General features: G+C 36.6%; 1 protein-coding gene across 1 annotated transcript in view; it reads left to right on the forward strand.

Annotated features, from left to right (window-relative positions):
- The first annotated feature begins 1,090 nt into the window (after positions 1-1,090).
- The window catches only part of CHMP2B (charged multivesicular body protein 2B), a 36,272-nt gene continuing 20,567 nt past the window's right edge, over positions 1,091-16,795 (forward strand). The window contains exon 1 of the mRNA XM_044670327.1: positions 1,091-1,525. Within this exon, the coding sequence (XP_044526262.1) occupies positions 1,492-1,525 (34 nt within the window). The 5' untranslated portion in view covers positions 1,091-1,491. The remainder of the gene's footprint in view (positions 1,526-16,795) is intronic.

Here is a 16,795-nt window from a genome sequence, read left to right on the forward strand (position 1 = left end):
CCCCCACCAAAAGAAGAAATGTGCCTGTTTCTTCAGCAATCAAAAGGGGGATAATAGCGCCTATCTTATAGGGCTGTTTTTAGGATTAGAAGAGATAACATTTTAAGCAACATATAAAATTTGCCTTTATTATTTATGAATTATTATGATGCATTTCGATATTCCTAGCACATCAAAAGTATTTTAAAATATAATCTAAAATAATGGTTTTTCTTTTTTTTTAAGCTGACATTTATAAAGCACTTTAAAGGTGGCAAAATATTTTGCAGATAACCTTTTATTTAGCAAAGAAAGGAGCTCAATGTTGAATCAAACATCTACTTTTTTACACACATATCTCAGAACTGAGGCTCTAAGTATTTAATGACATAACACAGAGATCAAGTAGTGGAGCTAGCATTTGAACCTCTGATTCTAGAGTCCGTGTGCTCCCTGCCAAGCCCACACTGTGCCACTCCTTAAGCAGGGGTTCAAATAAAGGTCTGTGGCTTTAAAAGAAGGCAGGAAAAAAGAGCAAACTGGGTCAAAGAAGCAAACACCTATACACAGAGACATCAAAATGGAGGATCGCAGAGATACGAGCATAAGGGATCTTCCAGGCTTTGTCTTGTCTCATTAAGTTATCTAGGAGAAAGTTCTGGGGCACTTGCTCTTGGTGTGGCTGTGCAATTCAGGGTGTGCCTGAGTGCGAGGATCAGGAACTCAACCAAGTAGCCTAGGAAGGACCATTTTTGCACCAGTGTTTTTGTTGCCATCATTGGTGTGTGTGTATGTGTGAGTGACCAAGTATCCTGCAAGGTACCAATGTTGTGGTCGTAGCTGTGTGTAGTGTGTGCATTAATTTTCCTGCCCCGAGGGAAAATAGAGGTGAAGCCAAAGAACACTCCCACTACCTTTCACCCTCCATCTCCACTCGCGAAATTTCCAAGCTCCCCACAGAACATCTAGCAGAGGAAAAAAACTGACTCGAGCATAAGCGGAGCCAGCAGCAGCGCGCCAGGCCACAGCCGCAGCACCCGTTGTCCCCTCCCAGCCGAGGTTCCCCGCAGCGCCGCGCTGCGCCAGCCAGTCGCGAGCCCGCAGGCTCTGCGTTGTACAGAGGTCGCTGGGGGCTGGGGAGAGAAGGGGCGGGACTGGCAGAAGGAAGGGCAACGACGAAGCGGCCTCTCCGTCAGCCTCTTCCCTGCGCAGGTTCCAGGGCTTGTACGCGCAAGCGCTGGGGCGGGGAGACAGACTTCTTAAAGAAAAAAAAAAAAAAAAAAAAAAAGTCAGTTCGCTCCCTTCCCGGTCACCTGAGCTCCCGGATAGGCGACGCGGCGGACGCGGCGGACGCGGCGGACGCGGCGGCGCAGACCCCGCACCACCACCCCGAGCTGTCCTGGGGACCCGTGACTCTTCTCCCCGCCCTGCCAACCCATTCCCTTCCAAGGTTCCCCGGGCCTATCTCCTGCCCTTCCCCAGCTCGACGACCCGGGGCGGGGGTCTGTGACCATGGCCTCTCTTTTCAAGAAGAAGACTGTAGATGGTAAGTTTGTGGCCCGGAGCCCAGGAAGGATTACGGGTCAGCTCTGGGTCCCTCGGTGTCCCGGCTGCTCCCCCAAGGAAGTGGGCTGGATGGGGTTGGGGGTGGGGTGAGGAAGTGCCACTTCCTGCTCCTACCACTGGACTCTGGCGGAGCGGGGAGGCGGGACTTGTGCTTCCACAGGTGACTCCGCACTTCTACCCGGGGTCATCCCCTAGTAAGAGCCACACCTAGGTTTATGGCTGAAACTTATATCCCTTTAGACTTTATTACTTTGTTTAATTTTTATAAATTCATTTAAACGTCTAACTTTTTTCCCTCCACATCCTCGTCCACTGGTGAAAAGGGGAGGGGTGAGGGGAAGATCCTTGTAACAGATAAGCTAAGAAATAGAAATTCCCACATTAATCATATCCAAAATGATGTGTATATTATTACATATCATATCTGTGTTTATGTGCACAGTGACTGACATAGTAGGCACTTTATAAATGTTTATTGATTGGTTGCTATTATATGATATATTATTATAATATACCTTGAGTCCATACTGTATGGTATATAGATAAAAGTCAATTTCATTATTAACATTTGCTAATGAAGAAAAAGAAGAGGATGTTCTATCCACTCATTCTTCTTTGAAAGTTATAAAAGTTTTTCTTTTTAATATATATTAGTAATGTTTCAAGTGGTTAACATGGGGAAAAGGGTATAGATGTGGTATTTTGCCTACCACAATTTCTTAATTTTGCCTTTATACTTCTTATAATATTCATTAAACATTGTTTGAATTTTAATTTACAGTTTTTAAAATGGTTACTATTTTTTATCTTTGAATTCTGGAGGGAAAATGAAATGTAACAAATATTTATCTAGCAACTGTTACTTGCAAAGACCTCCTTAATGTAGGGGATGTACAAATGAAATGATGAATTGTAAAAAGTATTGCTATTAAGGTATTGTTATGTTCTGAAATATACTTTTGATGTTTAAAAGAAAACTGTTTCCTTAAGAATTTCTTCCTGTGAGAAATTATCTTGGTTAAAAAAGTTTTTATAGATAACTGCCCTCCTGGCAGTATGCCAGCACTATAAGAACATTTTGAAATATAGAATAATTTTATTCTTTTAAATGCTGTTGTAGAACCAAGAATCACTTCTTTGTAAGATGTCTAGCCAGCTCCACTACAAAAGAAGCAATGATAGACAGTGGTTGGTACAAACAGAATGTTCTGTCCAGACCTGAAAATAATTCTTTTATTCTCTTATGGTCATGTATCTTTTTGTTTTGTTTGTTCACATGCCAGCAGAGTAATGATTTTTCAGAACTAAGATATAATTCAGCCATTCATTTCTTTCTTAGGAATGATTACAACATTTTTCTTTACTATTTTTGGTTATATATGGATTGTCAACTTTTAAAAATTAGAATACATCAGTTATGCTTAATGTTAAAACTGTACTGATCCTATTGTAATTTCCTCTGATAAGGCTCTTCAGAATCTTATGGCAAAATGCCTCTAATTTGGACTCAGTCATCATCAAGCAATATTGTAAGAAAAATTATTTCTGGTTTGTTTAGATTATGGATTCTTAAGAGTTTACTGTGCATAAAGGAAAAAGGATAAAAATAAGGAATGAGTCAAAATTTTAATATTTTCAGCAGATAGCATCCATCATATTTCTTAGTTATAACTTTAATACGGGTTTTTAAAAATAAAGATTAGGTTCTTTTACATAATTTTTTTGTGTTAATTATTTTAAAGGTACTTGCATATTAGTCAGTTATGTATTATCTATATTGCTGAATTGCACAGTTCTTTCAGTAACTGTTAAGGCTCCTTATCTAATAGAAAAGAGGGAAGAAATAGCCAGTGAGGATGCCAAGTAAAAAGATGGAAGCAATGGACAATGAGGTTGTACAGTAAGGAAACATATACTCCATTGTCACTGAATTCATTATTCTTTAGTTAATGCTGTTTATTCCAGCTTCTGCTGATGAAAAGCTCTGAGAATCATTTGTGTGATACTGTTTTGTTCTTCTGTATTAATAAGTTTAAAATCATCTACTTTTAACACATTTACTTAAAATGACTCAGGATAGTAATTTGACAATATGTTTTCTAGAATAACCACTTTTAAGTTATATCAAACTCTTTAACATTGTCTTTTTTTCTTTCATTATTTGATATAATGCTTTTTCAATATTTTTCTTTCTGGTTTTATTTAAAGGAAGTTGTTTCTTCCCTTCCCCCCTTTCCCAGAGAGATGACAGAAGTGTTCTGGCTAAGCAATAATGAGGCTATATATTATGCTTTTTAATGCTGCTTTATGTACTTCTTCTAGATAAATCCTTTGACTCAATGATTATTGATCATAAGAGCCTTTTGTTGCATACTCTCTTTTCATCTGTTTCAGCTGTAATGAAATCTTGATATATAATTTGTAGGCAGAATGATATATATCTTACATGTCTAGGAAGAATTTGTATCTTTTTTCTTTCACTTGACAGAGATACATGTAATCATTAAAGAATACTGTTCTTGCAAATTAAACACAAATTATAGTTTTTTCTTCTACTATTATAATTTGTGTTTAATTCATTATTTGCATTAAAATGAATAAACCAACCCTCTGATAATGAGAATAGTCCAATACCAAAGGAAAAGCTGTTTTTGTTTTGTTTTTAAATTGGGAAATAAATTTAGGACTATTAGTGGTGAATGAAGGGAGTTGTTATAGACATGTCTTTCTTTTTCTTCAGTGAACTGATGATAACCTATTTTGTAGCCAAGTATGAACTTGTAACTCAAGATTCCATTAGCATTTGTCATACTGATATGTGACAAATTATAGGAATAATTTTCTACAACTCCTATGTGTCACAAGATCCAGAAGTACTGGTTATCTTTGGTACATCATTGTCATCTCTGCTGAGTAAATGTTTATTTGTGCCAAGAATTGGAATTGAATCTTTGATTTCATTGATGTGGAAAAATCCCTCCACCAGTGCAAGTCAACATATCTTGCAATTTATGGTCTTAGAGAATTGTGTAGAGTACTAAGTACTTAAGTAATTTGGCCAAAATCACAGTACCAGTTATATATGGTGCTAGGGTTTGAATCCAGGTCTTGCTGGCTCTCTGATCAAATTTCTATCCACATTACCATGCTGCTTCTCAAACTTAATCAACAATTATTTATTAACTAGGTATGGTTCATGGACATTTGAAATACAAGTATAGAGAATGAAGCATTCCCCTACTTGCAAGTTTACATTCTAATGAGGAAGACAGCAAGTACATATTAAAATAAGTACAGCATAAACATGAACTTGATAAATACAAATATATACAAAGAAGATGTGTGTTTATATAAACATACATGTTTATTATACTAGTAAGAAACTTTTTTCATTATTGTAAAAAACAAAAAGAACATTTGTAAAGGTCAAAATAAAGGTCTCACGGCATTCACATAACTGGAGGAAAGAAAAGAGATGGGAAATAATAAACTCCATTCTAAAAAGGGTTCTGATAAGTATACTAGTTATAGCAAGAATATTATTGAAGCTTTATTTATTATAATTGCTTAGTCTGGGCAGACCCAAATAACCTATTTTTGCTACCCAAAGACAACTTGATAGCCAGCCAGATTAGAAGGGGAAATTCCTTATTATAAGCTACCAAAAATTTTAAACTTAAAATCCATTCTAAAGGAAGTTTAAGACTGAATACAACATAATTTTTAGGGAGTATCCTTAAAGATGGAAGAATTGGAAAAGACATCATTCACTGTAAGGCTAAAGTAAAGAGGGGAAGTACATTTCAGGGATGAAGTATATTAGTGTAAACACCCAGAGGGCAGAAATGAGCAATGTGTGAGTAGCAGAGAGAAGACTAGTTTGGCAGGATTGCTGAGTGTGAGAGAGGGGAGTAAGGACCAATAATGCGACAAGATAGATTGGGGCCAGGTTGTATTAAAGCCTTAAAAGCTAAACTGAGTAGTTCATATTTTATCCAGCAAGCAGTGGGAAGCCAGTGGTTGAATAGGAAAGTCGCTGTGCTTCAGGACCATTAGTTAGACAGCAATGTATAGGATGAATTGGAGTAAGTTGATACTCCAGGAAGACATAATACCTAACACTTCATTTGGAGATAACCTATTATAGTTTGCCAGTGTGATCGTTTCCACTTCTCCAAAATCTCTTTATTCAGGATACCCCAATTTATAGTATAGTCTAGACCAGTGATGGTGAACTTTTTAGAGATGGAATGCCAGGCCCTGCCCCTACTCCCCAGACCAAGTGCTATGCCCGCCCCTCCCCTCCTCCCCCCAGAGATCCCAGGCCAGGCCCACCCTCTCCCACTGAGTACAGGGCCCACCCTTTCCACCTCTTTACCCCACACAGAGGAGGGAGAAAGTGCTTCCATTGTGCTACAGAGTAGAAGGGCCGGTGAAGTAAGAAATGGCCTCAGCGAGTTAGTGAGTGTAGTGAGGGGAAGGGAAGTGACCCAGAAGCTATCCTCCCCTCCAACTCTGCCATCTGTGAGCCGCCCACCTTACCCCCTGTGCACTTCCTTGGGCTGCTGGGCACGATGATGTGAAAAAATGTCATCAAGCACAGTGGAGAGGGGGAAGGGAGCAGCTCTGTCCAAGTCCCTCTGCCTTTCTAGTAATGGACTCTTGGGTGGGGTGCAAGGGTGAGGCCACAGAGAGCACTCTGTGTGCCATCTTTGGCCCCTGTGTCATAGGTTTGCCATCACTGTTCTAGGCTTTTCATGGGCTGTGCCTAGAATACTCTTCCTCTTCATCTCTGCCTCCAGACTTCCATGACTTCAAGTCACAACTAAATTCTATCTTCCATAAGAACTCTTTTCTGATGCCTCTTTATGGGGATCATTCCTCAATTAATTATTTTCCATTTGTCCTTAATATATTTCATTTATACATAGTTGTTTTCATGCTATTACCCCACTAGGCTTAGCTTTTTAAGAATAATACTGTATTTTGCCTTTCTTTGTATTTCTACTATTTAGCAATGATTGACTTCTGCAAGCTAACTATTCCCCCTTTTTTTTAGCTAATCATGCATGGTATAATTTTTAGTTTTTCTCATCATTCTGCTTTCCTACCTTTGTGATTCTTTAATATGGTCTTATATGGAATCAATCTGTTGTTCTCTTGTTAAATAAAAAAGAAGAAAATTGCCATTAAGTATATAATTTTCAAAATTATCCCTTTAGGGTAGGATTTCTCAAATCCAATTCTACAAGCATTTGATGCAGCAACTATCAATCAAATGAGTATTTATTTAGTATTTACTATATTCTAGGCATTGTATGATACCAAAAAATGCTTTAGCTCTCAAGGCTTACATTCTAATAAAGGAGCAACATGTACAGAAATGGATATGTATAAGTTATACATATAGAGTAGTTGGAAATTAACCTCAGAGGGGAAAACGTGACTGGGAAAGTCTTGTAGAAAGTGGCATTTGAACTGAGTCTTGAAGGAAGTCAGAAACCTAAGAGAAGAGGTGAGGAAGGAGAGTATTCCAGGCATGGTGGACAGCTAGTGCAAAGGTATTGTGATAGGAGATGAAGCATCAAGTAATCCAGTCTGACTGGACTATAGACAACTTGGAAGGAAGTGATATATGAGTATCCAACTAGGACACTATTTTAGATGCTAAGGATAGAAAGATTGTGTTAAGTCATTCATTTTTTTTTGCTCTAATGCCAAATAAAATGTAAAGTATCAAAAACATGGAATTTATCTTTAAAAATAAATAAAAATAAAGGATATTTTAAAAGGAAAGGATAGGTATCTTGTAACTCCTTTCAAGCCAAGATAGAAAAGGTATACAGTCCCGTATCACCCTCCAAAAAACATTGATATAATGCCTCAAAACAAATTTTGAAGCAGCACAACCCAAAAAGAGTGGAGTAAAATAATTTTTCAGCTTAAAACAACTTAGAAGGCCAGCATGAAAGATCTGTCACATCAGGGTGTAAGTGGAGAAACAAACCAAGGCAAGCCAAGACAGCCTATACCTCAGAAAAATCAGCAGCAAAGGTGATAAGGGGGACATTGGACAACTGCTCAGAAGGAGATTATTGAGGTCTCTTTGCTCTCTCTGGATATGAGACTGTTGCTTTATCCATATGCAGATCCAGGTCATGGTCCTGGGTTACAGTCCTAGAATAGCATATAACAGTGCTTGAGGGTGCAGGGGACCTAGATTTTAATTCTAAGGAAGAAAAGAATGCTTGTGGTTGCTCACAGACTAAGCACAAGCTGGGAGAATATTAAATACATCCCTCCTTAGACCATGCCATCTTGAAAGAACTGAAAATGTATAGATTCCCAGAACTAGCTCTGAAAGTAGCTGCACAAAGAATCTGAAGCTTAGAACAGTACTCCTTTCACCACAGGGACAGAGCCCACCTGTAACAGTTTTTTAAGTTAAAAGAGAAGAAAATATTTGGGGAAATGAGCAAACAAAAAAAGATATTCACTAAATAGAAAGTTATTTTGATGACAAGGAAGACCAAAACACAAACTCAAAAGAAGACAAGAAAGTTAATACTGCTATATCCAAAGCCTACAAGAAATATATGACTTGGTCTCAAGCCAAAAAGAATTAATGGAGGGACTCAAAGAGGATTTAAAAAATAAAATAAAAGAGTTAGAAGAAAACTTAGTGAAATAAATGAGAATTCTGTAGCTAAATTATGAAAAAGGAGCCAATAGCTTGATAAAAGCACAAACATCCAATAAAGAGAAGTTTTTAAAGAGCAAAATTGGCCAAATGGAAAAAGAAGTACAAAGGCTCACTAAAGAAAATAATTTTTTTAAAAAATTAGAATTGAGCAAGAGGATACATAAGACTACATGAAACACTAAGAAATACGTAAGCTCAAAAGAATTAAAAGATAGTAGAAAATGTGAAATATCTCAATGGAAAAACAACTGACTGGAAAGTAGATGCACAAGAGATAATTTAAGAATCATTGGACTAACTGAAAACCATGATCAAGAAAAGAGCAGAGTTATTATCTTTCAAGAAATTATCAAGGAAGACTGCCCTCATATTCTAGAATGAGAAGATAAAAGTCTCAGGAATATACAGCCAATTTCCAGAGCTTGTAGGTCAAGAATAAAATAATGCAAGAAGTTGAAGAGAAACAATTCAAAATTATGGAGTCACAGTTAGGATATCACAGGATTTAGAAGCATCTACATTAAAAGATCAGAAGACCTGGAACATAGTATTCTGGAGGGCAAAGGGTCTAGGATTACAACCAAGAATCATCTACCCAGCAAACCTGAGTATTGTCATACGCAGGGGAAGAATGGTTATTGAATCAAATAGAGGAATTTAAATATTCCTGATGAGTAGACCAGCGCTGAACAGAAAATTGACTCTCAAATACAAGCCTTAGGAGAAGCATAAAAAGATAAACAGGGAAAAGAAATCATAAGGGATTCAATAAGGTTAAACTGTTTACATCCCTACATAGGAAGATGATATTTGAAACTCCTAAGAACTATATTATTTATTATTATCATTTATGAAATTAGAAGGAATATAACATAGGGAGCATGGGTGTAAGTAGAATATGATGGGATGATACTTTAAAAATAAAATGAAGGGTTGATAAAGAGGAATGCATGAGGGGAAGGGAGATAGAATGGAATAAATTACCTTGAAAAAGAGGTCCAAAAAAAAACAACTTTTTTATTTGAGAAGATGGGGGAGGTGAGGATGAAGATACCTGATCCTTACTCTCATCAGAATTGGCTTAGAGAGGAAGTAATATTCCACAAAGAGGGAATAACATCTACCTTACCCTACAGGAAAGTAGGGGGGAAGGGCTGATAGAAAAAAAGTACAAATTGACAAATGTGGTAGTGAGAAACTGAACACTTTTGAGGATAGACAGAATGAAATAATACAGAAGGATAAATAGGAGGAAAGTAGGATGAAGAGTAGTAATACACTAGTCATAAGGACAAAGACATTATTTTACAACTCTCTAATAAAGGCTTCATTTCTCAGGTACATTGAGAAATGAGTGAGTTGTATAAGAATAAAAGTCATTCCTCAATTGATAAATGTTCAAAGGATATGAACAGACAGTTCTCAAAATAATTAAGGCTATAGTCATGTGAAAAATAATCTTATAATTCATTAGAGAAATGCAAATAAAACAACTATTAGGTACCACCCCATACCTACCAGATATGCTTATATGCAAAAGGAAAATGAGAAAAGTTGAAGAGATGTGTCATTAATGTACTTTTTGGGAAATTGTGAAGTGATTCAACTATTCTGGAGAGCAATTTGGATCTCTGCCCAGAGTTCCTATAAAACAGTACCTATTCTTTGATCTAGCAATATCATTACTAAGTTTGTATCCCAAAGAGGAAAAAAAAAGATAAAAAGGAGAAGGACCTGTATGCACAGAAATATTTAAAGCAACTCCTTTTGTGGTGGCAAAGAATTGGAAACTAAGGGGATGCCCATGGAGAATGGCTGAGTGAGTTATAGTATGTGAATGTATTGTGCTATTAGAAACAATGAGCAGGATAATTTCAGGAAAACCTGGGGAAGCTTGGAGGAACTTAGAAAGGAAAGATGTAAAGTGAAGTAAGCAGAACCAGGAGAACATTGTAGACAGTGATAGTAATATTGTAAGATAAACAATTATGAATAATTTGGCTGTTCTCAACAATACAATAATCAAAAACAATCCCAAAGGACCCAAGATAAAAAATGTCATCTGCTTCCAGAGAAAGAACTGATTGGACATTGAATTCAGACCAAAGCAACTTTTTTTCACTTTCTTCATTTTCTTTTTGTTCGTTTCCTTCCACAAGAGGATTAATATGGGAAAATGTTTTACCTGATTGTACAAATAAAATCTGTATCAGATTGCTTGCCATGTGTGGGGGTGGGAGGGAGAACAAAAATAAATATTTTTTAAAAGGTTACAAAAGGGAATTCTAGGTCATGTGTATATTTGGCTTATAAAATATAAAACAAAAAAAATAGAATCATTTTATATATTATAACATTGGTCTCTTGGGAAAGAATGCTTTACCAGTTTTTTTATAGATAATGCACATAACAGTAGGGCAGTTATGTGTGTGCTAGAGTTAAGAGTTCAAAATGAGAAGACATTTAACTTCATTTTCCTCGTCTGTAAAATGAACTAGAAAAGAAATGGCAAACCACCCCAGTAACTTTGCCAAGAAAACCCCAAATGGAGTCATAAAGAGTCAGATATGACAAGTAACTGAACCACAACAAATACAGAATAGTGCTTTAAATTATAATGACTATTTTAATATTATACTCTTAGTTGATAATATAGAACTGATTAAATATTCATAGGCCTATTAACAAATATGGAATTGGAATCAGTAGTCATGTCCTTTTTTCTATAAAATCAGAAATCATACTATATTAAACTGCATTTTTCACATATACTCCATTTCTCAGTGAAAGGTAACATATTGATGAAATAATTTTGTTTTAACCTTTTAGGTCTTCAGTGATTTTTTTTTATAGGCTAATTAAACTTCTTTGGCCCCAGTTCCTTGTTTCATTGATGTTCAGGATACAACCATAGAAGTAGAATATTTGAGTGTTATCACTGGCAAATTTTTTCCTTACTTTTCATGTTTCTTAATTATAGGCATTTCCTAATTTAATATTTTGCACTATTTATTCCCAAAATATGTCATCTTCCCAAAAATTCATGTATAGTTAGATTGTTTGAAATTAATTTTCCCCATAGAAAGAATGTTTTGATAATTGTTAGGTTAAGCCTTTCTGATTCATAGTGGACCTGAAGTATAATGCTGTTGGGGCTGCTAGGTAGCACAGGGGATAAGAGGAAGACCTGGGTTCAGATATGGCATCACATGCTAGCTACTAGCTTTTGACCTTAGGTGTTTTACACCTCTTCGGCTCTAGTTTCCTCATCTTTAAAACAAATAATAATACCACCTACCTTACAGGATTATTGTAAGGTTGACAAAAGCTATATCTGCATTGCACTTAGCAAACCTTAAAACTCTATGTAAATTCTAGCTTTATTGTTAATATTACTTAAGATATAATTTATAAAACTGATTCTATGAAAAAATGTATTTTGAATTTCAACTTGGGAAGCATCATACCCTTCATCTTCTTGGTGTCAGCTCCTTGGTGTCAGTATTGTGGAAGATGGAAGATAGCCTCTTTGAAAGAATCACATACTTGTGATAACACTTTAAACTTTTCAACTTAATACATCTACATTTCCTTAAGTCATTCAGTTCCTAACTACCCAGAAGCTTTGTGTGCATTGGGCATGGAAGATCCTGATCTTCTTATGCTGTTCCCACACAGGTGTTCTGAGCTAAAGAGGAAAACAGCTGTTTCTGTATAAGACTTTGGAATTGATGTTTTGTTGTATGCATGAGTTGTTTGAAAGTAGAGTATTCAAAAATTGGGAACTTTGTGTACATTTCTCTATACACAGGCAAATGAGTTCTTGAAGATAGTGCCAATAGCTTACAAATTCTTGCTCGTTCTACCTACCTCTTACTTAGAAAGCATATTAGCATGTAGCTTAAGTTCTAAAGTTTTCAGCCATTTAGTTGTTGTGCAGTCATTTAGGCCTCTCTGGCTGTCATGACCTCATTTAGGATTTTCTTGTCAGAGACACTGAAATGGTTTGCCATTTCCTTCTCCAGATAATTTTATAGATGAAGAAACTGAGGCAAACAGGGTTAAGTGATTTGACTAGCTAGTAATTGGCTGAGGTCAGATTTGAACTTGGGCAGATGAGTTTTCCTGACTCTGGTCCCAGTACTCTTATCTGTTGTACTACCACCTAGCTGCCAGAGCAACTCATAAACTCTAATGTCTAGAGTAATTTTGATATTTATCAATGAAACAGATTTCAAACAGGTGAAATTAAGAATCTTTGAAATAAAGTTTTATTTAAATGTGACTAGTTTGATCACAAAATTGGCATTTAAAAAGAGGAACTTGAATGAATCTCTGAATAAACTATTCCTGGAGTGAAAAGGGCAACCTTCTTAGCCCCCAGCGTGTCTGCCAAAGTAGAAAATAAATAGAACCATTATTACAAACAATTTCTCTCCCAGTCATGCTTTGGAAAGAGATGGCACAGCATGCATGTCTAGCATTGCACATCATTAATCTCAAATTGTAGGCAGGTGGTAGAAATGAACTGAAATGCAGAAAGAATACTGTGGATGCCATGGGAGGGGGAGAATTTGTCAGGCTAGGGTACTTCTGCCTAAATCTAATAAAATTACTTTTATTTGTATTAAATTCTAAGTCTTGTGTTTGGATTCAAACTATCTACTAAACAAATACAAAATGGTGGAGGCTGGTGGACTTGGAAAAAGATCACAAGAACAGCCAAACTTAATGCTTTCAATCATAAAATTAAGTAGTTCAAAGTTTGGCCTCAGCTCTGGTCAGATCAGTGTGGAGTGTTGTGTTGGACTGGGTATCATATTTTAGAAAGGACTGTGATGGAAATGGAGATACTTTGCTAGAAGGAGGGTTAGAGAATTTAAGACATTTAATAGCTATGAAGTACTTCTTTTGAAGAACTATTATATGGAGGGGGGTTAGACTTGTAGTTGACTCTAGATGACTGAATTAGGAACAATGCATGGAAGTTGCAAATATGCAATTTTAGACTTGATCTAAAGATAAATTTCTGAATGATTTAGAGTTGTCTCAAAATGATATTCAGTACCTCTGAAGGTAGTGAGTTCTCTGTCACTAGAGAGATAACATAAAACAAAGACCAGCAGCCACTTCTTGGATGTGATATAGATTGGGTTCTTGTTGACCTATGATTTAAATCAATTGGTTTCTTAGATCCCTTCAGCCTCTTAAGATTCAGTGATTTATTGATTAGTCTGAATTCATAGTCAATATTTGTAATGGAAAAAAAATAGGTAAAATAGATGAAGGCTAATAAGCCTTTTAAAGTCATAGATCATAATATTTTCCCAATTTATTTTGAAATTCTTTGGTTTTCATACCTAAATAACTTCCATATATAAAACATTTATTTTTATGTACTGTTGTGAGGAAGATTAGATTAGCTAGTGATTAGGAATTAAGTTGTACATAGCAGGAAGGAGCTGGAGCTGGGAATTCCAGGTTGGAATGAAGGAACAGGAAGAAGTGACTTGGCTCTGAGAAGGGACTCCATTAGGGGTTAACACAAACTGTGGTTAGCCCTGGGAGCACTCAGAGTAAAAGGACATCTTGCATCCTGATTTTCCCTGGGATCCTGTGTGGTGTGGCATCTAGCAAAAAGGACAAGATCTACAGTGCCAAAGGAAGAAGGAGAAGTTTGAAATCTGGTGGACAGCGTTTCAAGCACTCCCTCACAACCTGGTTCCTGAGACAACCTTAGCTCCTGGCATCCAGAGATCATCAGTGGATTGCAGTGAGAATCCCAAAGCCAGAAAGGCCCTCGCTGAGCTGCTCAAGCCTGGCAGGTTCCAGGTCTGAGGCAGTCACCCAGAGACTCCTTTTATAGCTCCTTGGGCCCTGTTATTTTAGATCACTTAGATAAGTGTGGAATAAGTCCTCCCATTGCCCTGTGGTTTTATCCTTTAGATTTTAAGTATAGAAATCCCGTTCCCACCTTTTTAGTCAAACATAATTAAAGCTGTTAAGTCCCTTTTACCTTGTCAGCCTGTTTCTAGACTTTGGCCTAGGGGAAGCTGACTGACAGTTAAGATCAACTGCCATTCCTGTGGGAATCCAGTAAACTCTGGTCTTTTCATCCTAGTCCAGTCTCTCATAAATCACAGTGTGTGTAGTCACAATCTCCTAGTTTTATTTAATATCCCTGGTGACCCCATTACCTTATTAATATTTTCTACAGTACTTATACGCAACTAATTCTAATAGGTATAGGGAATACACAGTTGAAATAAATTGGAGTACCTTTTTTTTTATTAGACATTTATTAATATTCATTTTTAATCTGTTTACATACTTTATGCCCCTACTTTTCCCTTCACCCCCGCTCTCCCCCCACCCATGGCCAACACACATTTCCACTGGTTGTAACATGTGTCCTTGTTCAGGGTCTATTTCCCATTCATGTCCGCCTCAGCCCATGCATTCAAGCAATTGTTTATCTTATATGTTTCCTCTCCTGCAGTCTTTCCTCTGAATGTGGGTAGCATCTTTACCATAAATCCCTCAGAGCTGTCTTGTGTCATTGCAGTGCTGCTGGTACAGGAGCCCATTACATTTGATTTTACCATAGTATATCAGTCTCTGTGTACAATGTTCTTCTGGCTCTGCTCCTTTCACTCTGCATCACTTCCTGGAGGTCTCTCCAATTTGCATGGAATTCCTCCAATTTATTATTCCTTTTAACATAATAGTATTCCATCACCCGCATATACCACAGTTTGTTCAGCCATTCCCCAATTGAAGGACATCCCCTCATTTTCCAGTTTTTTGCCACTATAAAAAGCGCAGCTATAAATATTTTCGTACAAGTCTGTTTATCTATGATCTGTTTGGGGTACAAACCCAGCAGTGGTATGGCTGGATCAAAGGGCAGGCAGTCTTTTATAACCCTTTGGGCATAGTTCCAAATTGCCAGCCAGAATGGCTGGATCATTTCACAACTCCACCAGCAATGCATCAATGTCCCAATTTTGCCACATCACCTCCAACATTCATTACTCTCCCCTTCTTTCATTTTAGCCAATCTGCTAGGTGTGAGGTGATACCTCAGAGTTGTTTTGATTTGCATTTCTCTAATTATTAGAGATTTAGAACACTTTCTCATGTGCCTTTTGATACTTTTGATTTCTTTACCTGAAAATTGCCTATTCATGTCTCTTGCCCATTTATCAATTGGGGAATGGCTTGATTTTTTATACAATTGCTTTAACTCCTTGTATATTTGAGTGATTAGACCCCTGTCAGAGTTTTTCGTTATAAAAGATTTTTTCCCAATTTGTTGTTTCCCTTCTGATTTTGACTACAATGTTTTTGTTTGTACAAAAGCTTTTTAGTTTAATATAATCAAAACCATTTAATTTACATTTTGTAATTTTCTCTAACTCTTGCTTGGTTTTAAAGTCTTTCCTTTCCAAGAGATCTGACAAGTATACTATTCTGTGTTCACTTAACTTGTTTATAGTTTTCCTCTTTATATTCAAGTCTGAATTTATCTTGGTGTAGGGTGTGAGATGTTGATCTAGACCTACTCTCTCCCATATTGTTTTCCAAATTTTCCAGCAGTTTTTGTCAAATAGTGGATTCATGTCCTAAAAGTTGGGCTCTTTGGATTTATCATACACTGTCTTGCTGATGTCATTACCACCAAGTCTATTCCATTGATCCTCCTCTCTGTCTCTTAGCCAGTACCATATTGTTTTGATGACTGCTGCTTTATAGTATAGTTTAATATCTGGTACTGCTAGGCCCCCTTTCTTCACATTTTTTTCCATTATTTCCTTTGATATTCTTGATCTTTTGTTATTCCAAATGAAATTTGTTATAGTTTTCCCTAATTCAGTAAAGAAGTTTTTTGGTAATTTGATAGGTATGGCACTAAATAGGTAAATTAATTTGGGTAGGATGTTCATTTTTATTATGTTAGCTCATCCTACCCATGGACAGTTAATGGCTTTCAAATTGTTGAGGTCCAGTTTTATTTGTTTGGAAAGTGTTTTGTAGTTGTTTTCGTATAATAGCTGTGTTTGTTTTGTTAGATTGATTCCCAAGTATTTTATATTGTCTAGGGTGATTTTAAATGGTGTTTCTCTTTCTACCTCTTGCTGTTCTAATGTGTTGGAAATGTATAGAAATGCTGATGATTTATGTGCATTTATTTTGTATCCTGCCACTTTGCTAAAGTTGTTGATTATTTCTACCAGCCTCTTAGTTGATTCTCTAGGATTTTTTAAGTAGACCATCATATCATCTGCAAAGAGTGATAGCTTAGTCTCCTCATTGCCTATTTTGATACCTTCAATTTCTTTTTCTTCTCTAATTGCTATTGCTAGTGTTTCTAGTACTATGTTGAATAATAGAGGTGATAATGGGCATCCTGATCTTATTGGGAAGGCTTCTAATTTATCCCCATTGCATATAATGCTTGTTGATGGTTTTAGGTATATATTGTTTATTATTTTTAGGAAGGGTCCTTCTATTCCTATACTTTTCAGTGTTTTCAATAGGAATGGA

This window comes from Gracilinanus agilis, chromosome 3 (genome assembly GCF_016433145.1).
Source record: "Gracilinanus agilis isolate LMUSP501 chromosome 3, AgileGrace, whole genome shotgun sequence".
NCBI classification, from domain to species: domain Eukaryota; kingdom Metazoa; phylum Chordata; class Mammalia; order Didelphimorphia; family Didelphidae; genus Gracilinanus; species Gracilinanus agilis.